The sequence below is a fragment of the Dendropsophus ebraccatus genome, chromosome 7 (genome assembly GCF_027789765.1).
Source record: "Dendropsophus ebraccatus isolate aDenEbr1 chromosome 7, aDenEbr1.pat, whole genome shotgun sequence".
Taxonomy (NCBI): domain Eukaryota; kingdom Metazoa; phylum Chordata; class Amphibia; order Anura; family Hylidae; genus Dendropsophus; species Dendropsophus ebraccatus.
Window position 1 is genome coordinate 70,438,115 of NC_091460.1, and position 20,557 is coordinate 70,458,671.

Here is a 20,557-nt window from a genome sequence, read left to right on the forward strand (position 1 = left end):
CTAGGCGTGGGAATAAGGAATTAGTGTAATGTGCTTTGTAATTACAATTTCAATATTCCACTGCTTGCAAAGCATCCCCTGTAAAGGGTGGGACCTGTTCAATATTCACTCTGAAACCTGAAAGTACATTTTTAATGACTTTTTATGTCATTTTTATACATTATAACTGGAAAAATCACGCTGGTAGATAAAAACACACCAAAAAGTCACGGTGCACATCTATTAGTGAACTGTCTAACTTGCTATTCTCTAAATTGGCATGTTACTGGATTACCCATTAGAGAAAAATCCAGCTATACCACAGGGAGCATGAGTAGCCTAGCCACAAGCAAACTATCATAAACTATTTGGTGAATGGGATCTACTATAAGGGTGGGTTTCACACGTATCAGAATCGCAGCAGATTTCATGCTTCGATTTTTGCTGCAATTCCTGGTACTGTCAGTTTGTATGGGTTTACATACTTGCCTGCTTCTGTGGCTCCCGGCTCCCTGGTGTCCCAATCAGCCAATCAGTGAGCTGGCCCGCCGCTGCTTTTGATTGGCTGTGCGGGACGTTAGGGAGATAGAAGCCACAGAAGCAGGCAGGAGAGCAGACAGGTATAGTATTCACCGGTCAGTGGTGGGTTAAGGGGGGCAGGGTTTACATACTCGCAACAAAATTAAAAATCCACTGTGAGTATGTAAGCTCATACAAACTGACAGTATCGGGAATAGCAGCGGATTTTGTTGCAGAACTTACAGCATGAAATCCACTGCAATTCTGGTATGTGTGAACCCACCCTTAGAGGTTAAGGTATGTTCACACTGCCACGGACAGTGCATTTGCCTGAAGCCTGTACCACAAAAAAGTGGCTTATAAAAACATGCATAACTTACACAAATTAAACCAGCGTAAATGTACCATGTTTACCAGTAGTGTATTGCCCGTGGCTTGCAATATATTTAATAATACACACAATATACATTCACCTTAGTTTAGGACAGGATCAAGCGGTTTTAGTTTTTAAAAAGATGCTAGAGGAGGACAGCACATATCTGGCTTCATTCATGTATTTTATGGAGTCCATTAACTTTTGTTGTTGCTTTTAGAAAATGGGCTCCCATTTAATCTCTTTACTGCCAGAGGGGGCTGAGAATGCACCATGGTTCAGCTCATGCCAGGCCGCAGTCAATGAAAGGACTTCATCGCACATCGAGAAGGCAACTTTCAGTGTATTTCATAAATTTCCAGTCCCAATGTAAAGGCTGAATGCACAACAATGGCCGTTTCCCTAAGTAGGAAATGCCTGTGGGCTGAGTAAAGTGAGATGAAAGTTACTCAAAATATCCATGTCAGCTGTATACTCTATACATACAGATCTTTACAGAAAGACATGGGAGAGTAAATTCTGAGCACTTCCCATTCAGTAGCATCAATTGCTTAGGTATTTTCTCTTATGCCCACATAATTGGATTTTGCATATTTTGCGTTTAGATAATCCCATTTTCCCCTAGCAACCTAACGTCTCTTTTACACAGGTTCAAATAAGCTACAGCTACATATTGGAGTCAATGTAAAGATTAGGAAATGGCATACATAACAAGTGCCTGATATGATGTAATAATTAAAAAGACTTCCTCTATGCAAAAAGTTACAATATATCCAGCAACTTTCCATCCTTCCTATAAGTATATTGCCACAACGTGAATAAGGTACCCCCTTTTTTCTATTTCTAGTCCCTTTTTTTTATTAAACCCCCATGCATTTTGGTCAGTTAACACTTTACTATATCTTTTTTAGATAGTTTTCTGCTATGCAAATGTAATAAAGTAGAAACAAGTATTGCATTTATAGAGGTTCCATCAACTAATGCAATACTGTAAACTTAGAAACCTTTATAAATGGTTGTGCATGTGTAGTCTGCACCATTGCAAAGGATCACAGACACTGTAAACTTTATAAACATTATACTGTATACCAGCATCATTTACTGGTATATATACATATGGGCCTGTAGAATATATACCTACAGATGTATTCTTGTAGTATTGTATTGGTGCCAGTGATTTCAGTATATGGCAGTGTTCACATATAGTATTCCCATCAATATTTAAGTAATTCATAACCAGGAGTAGAACTCACAGGCTAATATTATAATGGAAAGATTTGCACAGCTTCTGTGTTTTCAACTAGAGATGAGCGAACCTCGAGCATGCTCGAGTCCATCCGAACCCGAACGATCTGTATTTGATTAGCGGTGGCTGCTGAAGTTGGATAAAGCTCTAAGGTTGTCTGGAAAACATGGATACAGCCAATGACTATATCCATGTTTTCCACATAGCCTTAGAGCTTTATCCAACTTCAGCAGCCACCGCTAATCAAATGCTGATCGTTTGGGTTCGGATGGACTCGAGCATGCTCCAGGTTGGCTCATCTCTATTTTCAACCCATTCCTGGTTTTGGTTGAAAATAGACAGATGAAAATACTATGCGTGAACATAGGTAGAGATTTATCAAGCATGCTGTTAAGTGAAACTGGCTCAGTTGCCCCTAGCAACCAGATTCCAACTTTCATTACAAAATTGGAATCTGGTTGCTAGGAGCAACTGAGCCAGTTTCACTTTACACCATGTTTTATACATCTCCCCCAAAGCCTTTAAGTGGGTAATGGCAACAAGAGTGAATAGTTATTTAAAATTTTCTTAATTGTAAAATAATAAAGATCTATCTTAATATTTACAACATTGAACAGTATCAAACATGCCTAATTAAAACCAATGTGAGTCAGTAGTTACACTATAAAACATACAAGGTGCAGAATTTATTGACATTGTACATTGCAGTTACTATCTCAGCTATGCATATTAAACATCCTTAGAATATATACTCTATTACAGGGTCAAATCTCAAAAAAATAGATTTTATCATAATCCATTTTGGGCATGGTCAATTACAGACAAGTCTTGTGTGAATATGCCTTATGTTATCCCACATGTAAAATGTCTGTTGGTGCTCAGAAGGGAAGAATGCAGCAAAATATGTTTCACTATGTACAGTACCCTATTTTCTGGCATATAAAATGACTTTTTAACCACGAAAAATCTTCGCAAAAGTTGGGGGTCGTCTTATACACCGAGTATGGTCGCCACATATGATGAGGTGGGGGAGCACAAGCGGCCACATCACCACTGTATGCGTCGACCCCTGTAAAAAACACAAACTATTCAACTCACCTGTGACCCGTTCCCGGCAGCTGTGCGTCCCCAGTCACATTACCGACATAAGGAGTGTGATGCACACTGTCTGCGCGGGAGGTCCCTGAAGCTCTCCTGGAAGCCGAGCATCTCATCAGAGAAGCTCGGAGACGCTCGGCTGCCGGGAGAGCTTCGGGAGAATCACAGAGGCGCCGGAAGTCCCCGAAGCCTCTGTCACTCTCCCGAATCTCTCCCAGCGGCCGAGCATCTCAGAGCTTCTCCGATGAGACGATTGGCTGCCGGGAGAGCTTCTGGGACCTCCGGCGCAGACAGTGTGCATTACTGTCATGACGGGAGACTCTGGCTGCCAGGAACGGGTCACAGGTGAGTTAAATTGTTTGTTTTTTTATTGTTAAACTTCAGTTAACCCCTGCCTGACCGCAGCAGAGCTTCAGCTAGTAAACCCTGCTGCGATCAGGCATGGGTTAACATTTTCCAGCATATAAGGCGAACCTCTGAAAATCTTTTTAAAAGTCAGGGGTTGTCTTATACGCCTAGTCGTCTTATACGCCGGAAAATACGGTACTTACATCCTGGATGACATACAATGCAAGTACATAATGCCATGTTTCCCTTGCATTTGCTTAAAAAATATGCTGTACTGAATCCACTAGTAACTACTTAGGCTGCCTTTACACAGAGAAATTTATCGGACAGATTTTTTAAGCCAAAGCCAAGAACAGACTATAAACTGGAAACGGATTAAAAAGGGCAGATTTCTCCTGTTTTCAAATCTATTCCTGGCTTTGGCTTCAAAAATCTGTCAGATAAATCTCTCTGTGTAAAGGCACCCTTATACTCTGCCTGGCATCAAGCTGGAAAGAACATCTAGGAGGAGCATTGTGAGCTTGTCCATGCGTCAGTCAGGCAAGCTGAGTGTGCTCCCTGCAATTCTTATTGAGAAAAGCTAAATCACATAAAGCCCCTTTTTTAGCTGAATGACCACCACTATTGTCATCTGATTTTCATTGCTATAGTTTTGATAGATGAGACCCACACTACAGAGATAATGCATAGTGCTAGCAGCTACTGTATTACCATACTACTTTAATTTACAAAGAATATAGGCCTTCAGTACTGAAAAGAGTTCAGAGCAGCTTAAAGGGGATGTGTCACCTAAACTTTCTTTTATTTAATTTCAATTTCTTTTTTTTTATTTTACTTTTTGTACATTGTTTTGGGGGCTTCCATCTTGCCTGAGCGTTTTTTAACAGCATTTAATGACATGCTGTACAGCACAGCAAGACTTATGGACACAGACAGCAATAGACAGACTCTGTCCCTTTGAGATGAATGTGAGAAATAACTGAGCATGCTCTGTGACCTGTGAAGAGGTAATTCCACAGAGAGCTTCTATTGTCTCTTCTATTTACTGGTGTCACATGTCGCTGCAATGCTGTACAGATCACTTTACGGCAGCCTCCTCCTATCACCCCAGACACAACAGCAAGTCTCAGCTTAATTTTAGCCCTGGTGGTGAGAATGAAAACTGCAAGATCTCAGGACTATTTTATTGTATAGATAGAAAAATGGAAAATTAAGAAGAAAAAAAAAAATCACCAAAAATTATTTGAAAATACATTTAACATAAAAACATTTATGTAAACTTGGCTTTGGAATATAGCCTAGCTACCCTGCAATGAACAACAGAGTGATCTCAACGGGTATATAGGCAAGAAAACCAAAACAACCATCAAGAATAAGTCACAAACCAAGTTAGTCTAAAAATGTCTGGATACACACACTAACTACCAGGGGATTTTAAGGACCAACCAGAGTTCCTGTTTAGCTAATTGGACAAGTAGATGTTGTAGTACACTTGGCCCCGGTATACTAAAAAGTTCTGTCCGTCTAAAACTTACATATGGATAGTTGTGCTAACGCTGCAATGTACACTGTATTTGTTGCTTGGATATTTGTATACGTATAATTGCACTTATAATACAAGTGAACAGGACAAGTCAGGATTGGCTCCTTCATCTCTTTCATCATAGTTGGCACACGATATAAAGCAAGGTGTGGATTTAATACCTTAAGAACATTTCTGTCTGGCACAAAAACCATATATTATGAGTAGATGCAAGTCACAGAGAACAATAGACACTTTTAAGCATTGAAGTTTATGACATATGAAAAAATGAAACAGCACAAGTAAAAGTTTTAACAGCTGCTGATGTATATAATGTAATAAGCCTATTGCCTGGTTAAAAAATAAAGCTTGTATAAACTGACTAATAGCTCCAATCGATGCCACTGCATAGAGATACAGTGGGATCAACTGTCCATAGGCTTCCACTGTAGAAGAACATATACAGTGCTGGTTTGGACTGGATTCTGCAATAGGTCCTCTTTGACCTTTGATATGGGGTTTCTCAACATACTCACCTTCCCTGGCATTTAATGCTTTTCTGATCTTCTACTGCACTATGTACACCCAATATATATATATATATATATATATATATATATATATATATATATATATATTGAAATTCACAAATCTACAGTAACTATGACTTCTTGTGGTACTTACTGCTGACTGCTGAGGTACTTACCCTTTCAATGTTAACTTTGTACTAAAAGTCTGCCCTAAACTACAAAACAATACATGTGAACCTAGACTTACAACAACCCATTAATATGGTGCAGAAAATATGCATTCATTTAAGGACACACTGAAAACTTTAAGCTGTGCAGAGGTTGTAAACTATGGCCATAGTAGCACATGCGTATTTTGCCACAGACTTGCAATTTTGTTTCTGTGGTAGGGATGTCATGGTTAAGCACAGTACCAGTGCTCTATCTAGCTGAATTATATAACCTCTGAACTCTATTGTTGCACATGTCTTATCTTGTACTGAAATTTTATTGCTTTACTCCCCTGATGAACCAAGAATTACATAATGGGGAAACACGTAGAGATGTGTACTTTATGTGTTTCATAATTTAATACAGGTGCCACCCCGATTTACCTATAAGCAACAGCAGGAACATTAAAATTACATAGTGACCCATTGCATTTTGTCACTGAATGTGTATTATGTTTGCCTCACAAGTTACACAGGCATTGCCTGTTTTTCAAATACATTCAGTGATGGAAGTGGTATAGTAATAGCTTGTTGAGTATTATCATTTTGTAGTAGGTCTTTGGTAAGAGTTTTCACCCTGCCTATGCCTAGAATAAGTGACCGAAGAAGCCTCATAATTGCATGTTGAACAAGTATATTCTGACATTGAAAGTGAGTCAGGTTTGTCTAACAAGTTATGCAGACAGAACCTGTTTTTCATACACTGTCAGCATACAGAAATATTGTATGTTGAGCAGCTGTATCTTGTTATCTGGTCTTTTGTAATGATTTTCTTCTGGACTTTTAGGTGCAGAAAGGTGTAGGGATAGGATCCAATGCAGGGCCGCCCCTCTACTCTGATGCCCCTTGGGGGTCAGTAGCAAGGTGCAGTTTTTTCCCCCATGGCTGTTTCTTTGTACAACAGCCAGCTCCATTATCTGGCATGTCCTGTTCATACCCGATGGCGTGTGCTTTTGCACTTCTCTATGTGTTGTGTCAGTCATGTAATACATTTTTAATGGTAATGATGAACAAGTTAGTCTTTAAATGACTTTGTTTTACAGTGGTATGAAATGTGTTATTGCTTGTAAACATGGCCTAAAGCAACTTTTTCACAGTTTACCCCTTTTCGCACAGTTCCTATCTGCAGCAATGGCTAAAGACAGTATATTAGAAAATGTGCACACATTGCTGATCCTAACTCCATAACATGACTTCTCCAATCTACAGTATAGTCTATAGCAGTGCTTCTCAAACTTTTTCTACTGGAGCCTCACCCAAAAGACCAAGGCAATGCCCGCACCTCACCAGACTGACCAAGAGGGTGCCTAAGCCTCACCATCTGTGCGAAAGTCCATTTAAAAGCTGAAAATAATGCTAGTGCTACCTTTCACCCATCTTCCAAGCTCTATATACTAATAAAGCATGTACAAAAAAGTTAATATTGTTGCTAAAATTTATATTTTTGCAAACAGCAAAAGGACTGTGCAGATCATAGTCACTTTTGTGAAAACTGGCTCCCCAGCTGGGCCTCACCAACAACTAGGGGGCGCCTCACTGGTGAAGCCCGCCTCACAGTTTGAGAAGCACTGGTCTATAGGAAAACTCAAGACAAATGTGTAAATTCAAGTGTGGGTGACAACCAGAAGCAAATATTCAGCATGATCATAGCTTGTTGCTGGGCTCAATGTCACAGTCACGCACTGTAAACACTTGGTGTGTGGCCTTTTTCTTTTATAGAATTCCATTTTTTTCCTTATGACTTTTTTTTCCCATTTTGTGGTGTTCTTCCATCGTTATTTGAATCACATGATTTCTAATAAGAAAAACTCCACATAAAGAATGCTGCATATTTTTGTGACTTTTCAAGCAAAAATAAATTCAAGAAAGTCTATTTGTGGCTTAAAAAAAAAAAAACTGACTTTCCAGCTACAGATGATGATTGTGGAGAGAAGGGTTAGTTAGGTGGATATCCAGTTGCCTATTATGAAGCAGTATGTAATATATAAAAATACAAATCAACATTCCTGCGAATGATTAACCAAGCTCCTGGCTTCAGACCAGTGGTAAGACTAAACAGCTGTATTCATTGCAAATACTGTAGGTAAACTGGCCCCTTATGTATAAAAAAAAAACAAAAAAAACTTTCCAATTGTTATGGGCACATCGGTTTTCCTCCATTGCTGGTCAAGCTTGAGCAAGATGTTCTTTGTTTCTGTCCAGCTTACTAGAAGCACACATTTGTACAACATGCTTAGTAGGTCTCAGCCCTGCTGCCTGTCACTAGCAGGGAATAGTACAGCCCCCAAAGCATGCATATTACCCATTATGCACTGCTGTTCTCTGCATCAGGATTTCACATGCAAAACAAAGTGACGCTGTGGTGTTTATCATGGAAGGGCTTAGTAGGGCCAACTTGACCTGAAAACTAGGGGATGTGTTTACTTATTAAAAAATTTTGAGAGAAATAGAGAATGATATAAAGGATTCATGCAGTCTGGCTGAAGTATTTTTACGATACTTGCATGGGCATGAAGTGCCTTAGTACATAGCCATGTAGCCGCCATGCAAAATGGAGCCAAGATATGCCAGGGTGCATAATCCTAATACAAGCCATTGACAATCACATTGAAGAATATTCAGCATAGACATGATTGGAAAGATGGGCTCACACTCTTTTGACTCACATTCATCATACGCCAAAATGAGTGCCAAAAAACACTTTCAATGGGAATATGCACCACAGTTCACACTGAATTGCGCTCAAATGTTTATGAGCATGAAATTCCAATATGCCATAGCAAGTGACATGTCTCTTTTTGCTGGCATAATGATCGAGAAAGGCTGGATGATGATTAGCCCCATTGAATAGGGCTGATCTGTGTCCATGACCGCTAGTAAAAAAAAAAAATATATATATATATTTTATAGGAAGTACTGAATGCAAAGGCAGAAATGGATTAGAAAAAAGGAGAAATCTCAGACTTTTCTTTATATGTGTTCTCCATTTATGATCTGTTCTTTGCTTTGTATTCAATACATGTAGTTAAAAACCTGAATGCTATTGGTTACTGCATGGAGGCATTGTTTCAGACCACAATGTGACAATGCAAGCTTAACAGAGAGACATAAGTGGTTGTCACAATTAGGTGTCATTTACAAGTTCCGTCCTTAGTCCGCAATTACAGACAATGGGGTTTGGAGTGGACATCAGAACTCCTGACTTTAATATTCATGATGATTCCAGATGCTCTAAAAAAGCAGAATCTTTATGCTACTGTACTGACACAGAGCTTCAGAGCTTGATGTTGGGAGTTCTAAATTCCGGTCCATAGCACATTGTCTGTGCCCAGACCATAACTGCGGACGTATGAATGCACCTAAGGCTGGATTCACATATGCATGAAATGGGCACAATTTTGTGCTCATATTATGACTATAAGTCCTAGCTCTACCACAGGTCTAATGACCTGAACTGACAGCGTAAAGATCAGTATACGGACATGGAGAGAAAGGAGCTGCTGCACCATACACCTAGGGCTGACACTAATGCCTCTCTGCTTGTGTTGCTTGGTGGCCTCTCTCTCAGGCAGGGCACCTGCTGGGTTTGGGGGGCCCTTGGGGTTTGTTCCTGTGACAGTGGGGTTGCAGGGCCATTCCATGGCCTCCATTCCCTTTGCGGGGTTGGCGGTCGCTGACTGACACAGTGTTGAGTTAGTGTAGGTACTTATGTGAGCCAGGGGACCTGCACATGGTACATGAGGCAATATGGTTTGATCAAATTACATACCAACATCCTGGCGTTGGTTTTCAAATGTAGCAGAGAAGCATTAGTGTCAGCTATAGGTGTGAGGTGCAGCGCTCCTTTCTCTCTCTGTCTGTAAAGATCATTATATTGCCAGCTTCACATAGGTGTGTAAATATGTCTGCAGATACGTAATAAGGCCGTGTTCCCACTCTGTAAGACCTGATGATCTTTACTGCCGCTGAATTCTGATGCACATGCATCCGGGCGAGCTGCACGTTCCATTGTGTGCACTGACAGGTTTTCTGCGGCCGCTATTCAGTGAATATTGGCTGCAGAAAACTGACGTGTCAGTTTCTTGCGGCACCGCTAGGGATCCTGGCCGGAGTGTATACCATGTGTATACACTCCAGCTGGGATTCCTTAGAAGGCAGCACTAAGTAAGTACCATAGTAATCACGGCCATTGAACATGGACAGTGTGAACATAGCCTACAGATGTATTTCAGACATAATACCATCAGTGTTCTATCTGTATTTCTGTCCAGTAAATACAATACACTTACGGCACACTTTGAAACATGCAATGCAAAATGAATGAAAATAGGGATAAAATACGAGGATACCCCACAACAGATCAACCACAAAACAGATCACAGCAGCACACGAAGCTTTTTAAAATGTGCACACATCTTATACGGCCATGTGAACAGCCCTATAGATTAACATTAGCTCTGTATTACATACTTAATACACATAGTAAATACATTCATGTAAAGCCAGCCTTAGGCCAGGGCTACAATGCAACATCGTGGAGCACCACAAGATGGACTGCAGCTGTGCATGTAAATAGGCCCTTATTGTTCTTGCTAATGTTGGGAAAAACAAGTATTTTAGCCAAGTTCAAATCTAACCTATATAATGAGAGAATTTACAGTAATAATAAGGTGAAGCGTTTCATTATCTCTGCAATCCACTCATCAGCCTTCTTCTATTTAAATGACTGACACTCTAAGCCACTACCTCCCGGGTGTTGGGAAAAGCTGGATCCAATCTTGGGAAACTTCCACAGGGCGGCAGTCAGTTAAAAGGCAGAAGGCTGATAAGCAGATTGCAGAGATAACGAAACGCTTCACTTCATTATCACTGTAAATTCACTCATCTCTACTCCCAACCATAGTTGTTCAAAGGCAGTCAGGCTGATACAATATGGACTGCATGACCTGAACTTAAAGACCTCTATAACCTGAACCCACGGATCGAATAAATAGAATAAATAAAGCCGCGTCATACAGGGGAGGGAATTCCCTCCCACTGGGGGCGGGTCGGCCTACCTCCAGTGCTTGAGCACCGTCCGGTTCCGGTGCATAGAACGGCGGCACCGACTTCCCCGTGACTGCGCCGTTCGATCCATCGGTTCAGGTTAAAGAGGATGTACCTGGTGGTACATCCTCTTTAGGGTAGCTTCACACGTACCGTATCGCTGCGTTTTTGGTGCGATTTTTACATGCGAGTTTTGATTTTCACATGATTCTCATGTGAAAATCAAAACTCACATGTAAAAATCGCACCAAACACGCAGCAATAAATACGCAGCGATACGGTATGTGTGAAGCTACCCTTAAAGTTATCCAGTGCAAGAAAAAACATTCACTTCAATAGAACTAAATTGTAAACCCCCCACCCAAACTGCAGACTAGAGTGGTGCTGTCACTGGAAGAAAGTGGCCATATTTTTTAAAGCAATTCTGTACCAAACCGCTTGTACCTTCAGATTGCTGCTTTTAATCCAAGATCTGTCCTGGGGTCCGTTTGCAGGTGATGCAGCAACTGTCCTAAAAAACTACTTTTAAACTTGCAGTCCTATGTCAAATTGGCGTGGCCTAGAGTACCCATGCCCAAGGCATTGTTCTAGGGGTATTGCTAATGATGAAGAGGGCGGGGAGAAGGAATAAAGAGGCAGTGCAACTCTGGGCATGGGTACTCTAGGCCACGCCAATTTGACACAGGGCTGCAAGTTGTTTTTTAGGGCAATAACGGCATGACCTGCCAAACGAACCCCCGGGACAGATCTTGGATTAAAACCAGCTATCCAAAGGTACAAGCTGTTTGGGGGGGGGGGGGGGGTGAGGGCAGATTTTGCACAAAGAGTCGCTTTAAGGCCCTATTTACACGACTTGGTTCCGTGATCACAGACAATTTTTTAACCCATTGCTTTCTTGTGGGCTAGTCAGATGTTCCATTTTTCACGCATCCGCAATCCATTTTGTGAAAAAACAGGACATGTCATAATTTGAAGCGTGATCATGGTACGGATCTGCCATAGAAATCGATGGAATCTGTATTTTTCATGGATGTAGCATCCGTAAAAAACACGGATGTCACGTCAGCAATGTGATGTTAATTTTATTATAAAAATGGACACAGATGCAATCACGGCCATTTTTCACGGAACACGGAGGTAGATAGCAGACTTCATCCATGGACTTTGAAAATTACTGAATGTGTAAATGAGGCCTAAGGGTCCTTTTACAGATAAGGGTCCAGATAATTTGGCTAAGCGCTCGTCTGGCAAATGACAAACAATTTTTTCTTTTAAACCGGCCCACCTCCAGTGCTTCAACCCAGCCCTGTAACCATAAATAGAACGGCGCTGTATGTGGGAACCGGGCCGCGGTTCAAAAAAAGGACTGTGGCACCGGCTTCCCCATGCCAGCGCTGTTCGATTCGTGTGTAATTTTAAAGAGGGTTACCTGATGTTACTCTTCAAGGGTGTGTTAACAACTATTGTAGTTTCATTGCAGTACAACATAGTTTCAGTGAAAATGCAACATGTGAACACAGCCTTAAAGAGTACCTCTAATGTTGCTGTCATTCTATGACCAGCCAGAAGTTTAGCTCTAATGGTGGCAGATTCAATTGCACCCAGGAACGTACCAGGATAGGTTTCCAATGTCATACATTTGTGTAACTATTGGTACCACCAGCTGTGACAACAGTTTTGCAGTTATCACATATAAACTGGAGAAAGCCAAATAGGCCTGCATCATTAGTAGCATTAGACGTAAAATTAGCTAAATTAAAAATGGAAACGTACATTACAATAGATCCCACTAACTTTAATAATTTTGTACTTTTGCCATATCTGACATTTCATAATGGCGGGAGAGTACACATCCCAGTTGACATATGTAATGCAAAATGGATCTGCTAAAAAACAGAAGTAAAACTGGATGCAACATATTTTCTGCAGTGGATCAAAACAACTAATGCATTATAGAATGTTTTTTTGTTTGCCCGCTTGGATCTAAAGAAGGACAAAAATCTCTAGTGTGATCATAACCTTACAGACAAATGAATGTCCCACGATGAGAATATAAACCTATTCACGTTTATAAGTTTCTTCCATTTATAACTAATATGCAGTTACGGCAACCTGTACTACAACGGCTGCCTGCTTGTGGATGAAGACATATGTTACTAGGCTATATATCAGCCATGTATACCACAGCAAACCATTTGTTAAGATAGCCCATGTCCGGGAGGGAGTTAATCCAGACTGGCTTTTATGGATTCCTTTCTCTAAAGCAAAACAGGTCTACAAATCACTAAAAAGAAAAGAAGTGATTCAGCTATGAGTCTATTCAAGGAGAAGATGTTCGCCTGACGCTGAATGTTGCACGCAATTTAACTAAATCAACAATGTTCAGAACCGATGACTATTCACTAAACACCACAATACAGGCTGCCGCCATTTTTAGACTATAGGGCGAGGAGAAGCGCCGGATCACAAGATCAGAACTTGCTGTGTCTAGAACAATTACCGATTCATTTTTAACTCAACGCTGCCCGGAAAATATATCAGGTGATGTAATCCTACCGAGAAATATAAAGCAAGCATACATCAAAAGCATAGGCACAAATTGTCTGCACATAAGCCCCATGGAAGTGTCTAGCAATAAATACGCCACCAGGCTTGGAGTCCCTAAGAGTTATGTATTTGGCATACAATGACCATGGTCATACCGGACACGCTGCTGAATGGTGTTTAACTAGTATTCGGGTTGCTACCAAGCACGGAACGGCATACACAGGCATACGTTTTATGATGACGTGGCTAACACCACATCGTATTATTCACAATAAAGCTATTTTTGTTCAGTACACTACGGCACAATAAAACGCAAATAAGCCCATTCATACCTTTACAGTCAAAACAGTTTGAAACAAAACCGGCGGTCGGGCGGTCTTTTGCTTAATGTGAATTACGGGGGCAAGAGGAGAGGAGATTGACCTAAAAAGATCACATATTGGGGAAGTGACTGTACACGCACAAGGTAAATAAAAATGTCCTCACCTCGTGATCTGCTGCATTTTACCATCTACATGCCTGTCTGGCTTTTACAACTTGTTAAAATGTGCAGACTAGGAAACTCGGCAAATGGGGAAAAATATGCTACACGCTGCAGTCTTTCGTGTGTGTGTTTTTTTTTTTTTTTTTTTAAGAGGTTCAAGCTCGTAATCCCAAAAGATTCAAAAGCATTACCTCACTGCAGCCTTGAGACAAACTGAGCATTCACTCTGGGTCTTACCCAGCATCCTCTGCTCTACACAAAGACAACAGAGGTGTGACCAATCGGGTTGCAGCTAGCGGGCTGCATTTGGACGCTCCCTCTTAGTATTGCCCATTGACAAGCTGGCTGGCAGGCTCCTGAACCTGTTGGCATGGCAACATGTCCCAGTGGCTTCCTATAGGGCTCTCACAGTACTATAGGATTTTTTTTTTTGTTTGGCTTTTTTTTTATTATTATTTCTCTTTTAACCTCCACTCTTGTAATAACAAAGCCAGCCTTGCGATTTGCTTATGTAGGCTGTATATAGCAATGTGCACTTCTCATGCCTCCTCATGTCACACAACTCTCTTAACCCTTTATTGCCTCTGTCTGCTTTTAGAGATACTGCTTTCAGGCAGACGTAAGTATGTTCTCAGAATCTTTTTGATATGAACTGCAAATTACAGTTACATAGGAAATTAACTATAAATTTAAACTCTCTTGCAAAGAATAAAGTTTACATGCAGATCTGTGTACTCTGTATAACATCTTTACGGTTCACACTTGAATAGCAAGTGGCCAGTGTGTTGCTGGTTGAATTCAACCTTTTTCATGTTTGATAATGAATTATACAAAATAACTAACAGCTGTTGTTACAATTCAAAATATTTGGATTTTAAGTAAATAAAAAGCAGTTCTGGGAAATGATGTCAGGCTGTGTGCTGACTCCATTACCGCATGCTCTGCCCTGGAATGTGCAGTAAATAGCAAAAGCTGACATACATACATGCGAGAAGCTCTTCCTAGCAAATGGTTAACTTCTTAACCACATGTATCCAATTGAGAAGGTTGAGACATGGGCTCAGATGATTAACTGCAGCTAACACAAAGGAAAAATGATGTCTCTATCATAAACACAGAGTAACAGGAAGACGGATATTCTGTTACCACCAATCAGGGGAGAGACAGACAACTAGATAGCTCTGGTCACATGGAATCTGTTGCTAAAGCTCCAGACCCTCCCCTACAAAACAACAAAAGCAGCAGTGCTCCCCCCTCCCTTCCTCCCTCCCTAAATGTGCTCACATGCCGGATTAATAATCTTTCCACCAACAAGCCTCCTGTACCATCATAATACTAGAAAGACTGTATTTTCTGGAGTCTTACCCATGATCAGGGAATATAAACAGAGCAGGCAGAGTGTGTGAGAGGCTCATACTGATGACTCCTGCAGCAGCTGGGGGTGGGTGGGGGCGGGATGGGAACGCTGGTGACAATTGTCTGCCTGCCGGTGTCATTGGTTACTTCATTACACAAAAAGCCTTTCCTAAATGTTAAAAACACATGGTCAAGTGACACCTATGGGGGAAGGAGACACCTTGTCTTCTCCGATGACTGACAAAATCAATAGTAACAATAACTAAAACTGGCAGGGGCCATAGAAATAAATATTAGGAAATTATTTACACTACTGGATACACAGTTTTTCCCCCCGTTATATACTTGTAGATATGTAAATACATTAATGATGCGTTCACACCTACAGGATCTGCAGCTGATTTTCTGCAGCAGATTTCATTTAAATAACTGAACACAGCATTAAATCTGCTGCAGATCCTGTAGGTGTGAACGCACCCTTAAATAGTTTTATTCACAATATAAAGCATGCTCCAATAGTTCCATATAGACACATATTTCTGGTTTTGTATAGCTCACATGTGCTCACATGTTTTTACATCCATATTTCAGCTACAATTTCACAACAGCTAAAAAAAAAATACCCTTTACAAAACATGAAAGAAATATGGGCGATAAAAAGGGATAATTAAACGATATAAAAAATAAAAGTGAATATACGGAACCAAAACTGGAACAAACTGGAAAAAAAATCTAAATTGTGATATTTTCCTACAGAACTACGACTGGGCCCTAAAGGACCCCATACACCTTAGGGTGCATTTACACAGAAAGATTATCTGACAGGTTTTCTGCCGTTTTGAAGCCAAAGCCAGGAATGGTTTTGAAAAGAGGAAAAACCTCAGGCTTTCCTTTACGACCTGATCTCTGTTTATAGTCTGTTTCTGGCTTTGGCTTCAAATCTTTGGCACATAATCTGTCAGATAATTTTTCTTGTGTAAATGTACCCTTACACTATTGTCAGCCATACACTAGTTCAGCTGTCAATCTAAGCTGTGTGACTACCAACAGATGAAGTTGGTGGTGATTTTTCCATTACAGCCAACCCCTTTGTTTAGGGAGAGATAAACTGAACCGAGACTCTATCACTGCAGATTACCCCTCCCCTTCCCATAGAGAACACAGCAACATTCCACTCTGCAGAATATTCCTGTGCATGGGGAGGGCTGTCAGTTATTGAAGGTCCATGGCCAGCTTTAGACTTAAAGCGACTCCGTACCCACAATCTGCCCCTCCCCAAACCACTTGTACCTTCAGATAGCTGCTTTTAATCCAAGATCTGTCCTGGGGTCCGTTAGGCAGGGGATGCAGTGATTGTCATAAAAAAACTTTTAACCCGGCAGCGCTGTGTCTAACGGCCGGGGCTTACATTTGTATATCCATTAGGCTGGCACCACCTCTATGTCTTTCCTCCCCACCCTCCTCATTATTAGGAATGATCCAGGAACATTTACTGCTGTTTGAGCTTTGCACAGGTGTATTAACGTTCCAGCCCATGTTCCGGGCTGCCACAGGTGACGAATAGGAAGCAATCTGCTTGGAGTATTCCTAATGATGAGGAGGGTGGGGAGGAAGGACAGAGAGGTGGTGCCAGCCTAATGCATATACAAATATAAGCTCCGGCCGTTAGACACAGCGCTGCCGGATTAAAAGTTGTTTTTATCACTATAACTGCATCCCCTGCCGAACGGACCCCAGGACAGATCTTGGATTAAAAGCAGCTATCTGAAGGTACAAGTGGTTTGGGGGGGTCAGATTGTGGGTACAGAGTCGCTTTAAAGGCGTTGTCTGGGAAGGACATCTTTCATACACATGCCTGGGGAGGGGGCGATTAAAAAAACTAAAGCCCCTATTACATGGGGCGATGAGATGGAGCAAGCAAGTGGCGACTGTTAAAACAGCGCTAGCTTTCTCCTTATTCCTCCGGGAAGCCTATAGGAGATAGCAGTGGTCTGCTGCCGCTGCTCCTATTACACTGATCGATTGTTGCTATTCTGCATTGTTACTCTTTCAACATGTTGAAAGACAACGATCAGCCGTGCATTTCGGCTGATTGTTGTCTTCTATTACACATTACTGGCCGTAACGGCCGAATATGGCTGATAAGGCCATGGAATGTCAGGATACCGACGGTGGCACAGACGACAGAGTGTGTGTTAATTAAGTTTTTTTTTTATTATCTCCAACCCGGGCATGTACATAACAGTTCTGCTGTCTGAACAACCCCTTACTCATACACATGGCATAGTTCTTGGTCAAGCATTGATCTCTCCCAATCTGTCTATACATATGAACCTTCAGCTCAGGTGAACATTCATGTGTTCTGAATGGAGATGGGAGGTATAAGCCGCTGCCAGATTCCTGTGGCACCATATTTTCTCTCTGAGGGTAGGTTCGGACTACGGAATCCGTGCAGACAAGTCCTGTCGGATTTCGTGGCTCGTACCCGTAGACGGCGGCGAGCATATCTGCCCGTGCCATAGACACCATTCTATGGCCGGGCCTATTCCACTTTACGACGAAAGAACTGACATATCTATTCTTTCGGTGGAACGAGGTATCAGCCCACCTATAGAATGGTGTTTATGGAGCTGGCGGCGCCGTAAACTGGTATGAGCCACGGCATTTGCCATAACGTCTCTGCATTGATTCTGTAGTCTGAACCTACCCTAAGAACAAAAGGATAGGACAGTTGAAATCTAACATGCCAAATCCTTCTCTCACTTGACATCATCTGTCATGGGCGAGTTGGAAAGGCTCCCTTACACTTTAGTCTGTTGAGTGGTTCCACTAAAATCATTGGGTTTGCCCAACTTTTTTTTTATTTTTATATGCATGAGGTCCTTTAAAATGGTAATGACTATGCTCTCATTTTGAGGGTTTATCCATGCTTACTGCTTATTCACAGATGTTGAAAGGTTTTTTTCAGTGCTACATTTACATCAAAATTAGACATTCCATTGGTACTTTTTCTCTCTTAGCACCAAATAATCTGCCTTTGCGTATAGGATTTACATTACAGTTACAAATATCAATGACAAACCATTCATAACATATTCATAACATATAACATATAGCGTATCTTAACAACATGGCAGCTTCTGCCATAATGTATGATATGTAGCAAATCTGCCACTGTCCTATGACTCCCTTTTAGGGAGGGTCCGAACCTGCCGAGGTTCGGGTTCTTACGAACCCGGACTCTCGGCAATAATTCCCGCTGTCTTAAACCTCCGTGCAGAGGGTGGATACAACCGGAGGACCGCCTGGAAAACCAGGATACAGCCACAGCCATAGGCTGTAACACAGTTTTCCAGGCGGTCTTCCCGCTTTATCTACCCTCTCCACGGAGGTTTAAGATAGCAGGAATCAATGCCGAGAGTCCGGGTTCGGACCATCCCTTCTCCCTTTCAGAGAAAGCAGCAAAGCAGACATTTGTGCAATGCAGTTTTTACTAGAACATTTAGGTTGTGTTTACATTTTTGTTTTGAATATGTTTTCTATTTTATGTCTCCAAGTGAGTTCACCAATCAACAGAAAACAAAAATGCACAGTATGAACACAGTCTGGAGGTTTTATTTAGTCTCTAAAGATTGCAGTGTTTTCCTTAGGTCAGGCCAACAACATTCAGCTTTTGGAAGAGCCTGCGGTTAGGGTTCACAATACGTTTTTGCAATCAGTTTTATAATCTTTTTTTTTTTTTTTTTTTGCAACAGATGCAATTGTGTGTCTCTGTTTTATCAATTTTTTTCATTGACTTCCATTATAAAAAAAAAGAGATCCAAACGCATCTTTTTTTAACGTACACAAAAATAGGATCATGTACATTTTTGTGTACATTAAAAAAAGGGATACGTTTTGATAATTTTTTTACAGTGGAAGTCAATGGAAAAACAGATGCAAACAAATGCATCAGCTTTTTGGAAAAAATTTAGTGTGAACCCTGCCTAATGGTGCGTTTACACAGATTTATCTGACAGATTTTTAAGCCAAAGTCAGGAATGGAGTTAAAGGGGTAGTGCGGCGCTCAGAAATTATTCACAGAACAACACAGATTACAAAGTTATACAACTTTGTAATGTATGTTATGTCTGTGAATCGCCCCGTTCCCCGTGTCCCACCACCCCCACCCGTGTACCCGGAATTGTTGGTGCGTTATACATTACCTGATCCGTGTCGAGGGCCGTCCGCCATCTTGTGCCAAACGTCATCTTTGGACAGACGACCGAGTCGCTGCCGCCCGTCCCCCCTCCGCCGAGTCACAACTATGCTCAGCCGCGATTGGCTGAGCACAGTTATGCTCATCCAATCGCGGCTGAGCATCGGATGACGCTGCAGAGGGCGGCCGGCATTCGGGACAGTCGGAGCTGTTCGCCAGCCGCCCGAAGAAGAAGTCACTCACTGAAGATCGGAGACGGGTGTCGACACGTGACAGGTGAGTATAGCGCACCACACTTCCGGGTACACGGGCGGGGGTGGTGGGACACGGGGAAGGGGGCCATTCACAGACATAACATACATTACAAAGTTGTATAACTTTGTAATGTGTGTTAGTCTGTGAATAATTCTTTACCGCCGCACTACCCCTTTAAAAAGAGGATATTCCAGTCTGTTCCTGGCTTTGGCTTCAAAGATCTGTCTCTTTGTGTAAACGCACCATTAGTCATTTAAGGGTCCATTTACACAGAAAGATTTGAAGCCAAAACCAGGAACAGACTATAAACAGAGATCAGGTCATAAAGGAAAGACTGGCTTTCTCCTCTTTTCAAATCTACTCCTGGGTTTGGCTTCAAATCTTTGGCAGATGATCTGTCAGATAATCTTTCTGTGTAAATGGACCCTAATGCTGCGTTTACACGGAGCGATAATTCGCCCAATCGATCGTTTAACGCTTTTGAAGCAACAATTTGGTTTTTATAACAATCAGCGTTTAGACAAATAAATCGTTAGAAAAATCGTAAGAAAATTCGTAAGAAAAATCGTTATTGCGATTGTTATTAAGATCGCTTTAGCCCATCTTTTTACATAGGGTGAATCTTTGAAAGACTGTTTACACGAAGCAATCTGCGAATTTTTAGCGAACGATGAACGACGATTTGAGAACATGTTGAAAGATCAAAATGAACAATTTTTCACTCGTCGCTTGATCGTTTGCTGTGTTTACACGGTACGATTATCGCTCAAATGCGGTCGTTATAGCGAAAATTCAAACGATAATCATTCTGTGTAAACGCAGCATAAGATGCTATAATTACACCTAT

At 41.3% G+C, this 20,557-nt stretch overlaps 1 protein-coding gene across 8 annotated transcripts in view; it reads right to left on the reverse strand.

Annotated features, from left to right (window-relative positions):
- STOX2 (storkhead box 2) overlaps positions 1-20,557 on the reverse strand; it is a 161,509-nt gene that overhangs the window by 44,419 nt on the left and 96,533 nt on the right. The window contains exon 1 of one of the 8 annotated variants that reach the window (XM_069977756.1): positions 15,267-15,321. The exons of 3 other annotated variants lie outside the window; for them this stretch is intronic. In XM_069977756.1, the coding sequence (XP_069833857.1) occupies positions 15,267-15,270 (4 nt within the window). In that variant the 5' untranslated portion in view covers positions 15,271-15,321. Of the gene's footprint in view, positions 1-971; positions 1,045-14,092; positions 14,134-14,882; positions 14,955-15,266; positions 15,322-20,557 lie in introns of those variants that run through there. 4 more of the 8 variants (XM_069977762.1, XM_069977761.1, XM_069977759.1 and 1 more) reach the window with 4 other exon arrangements.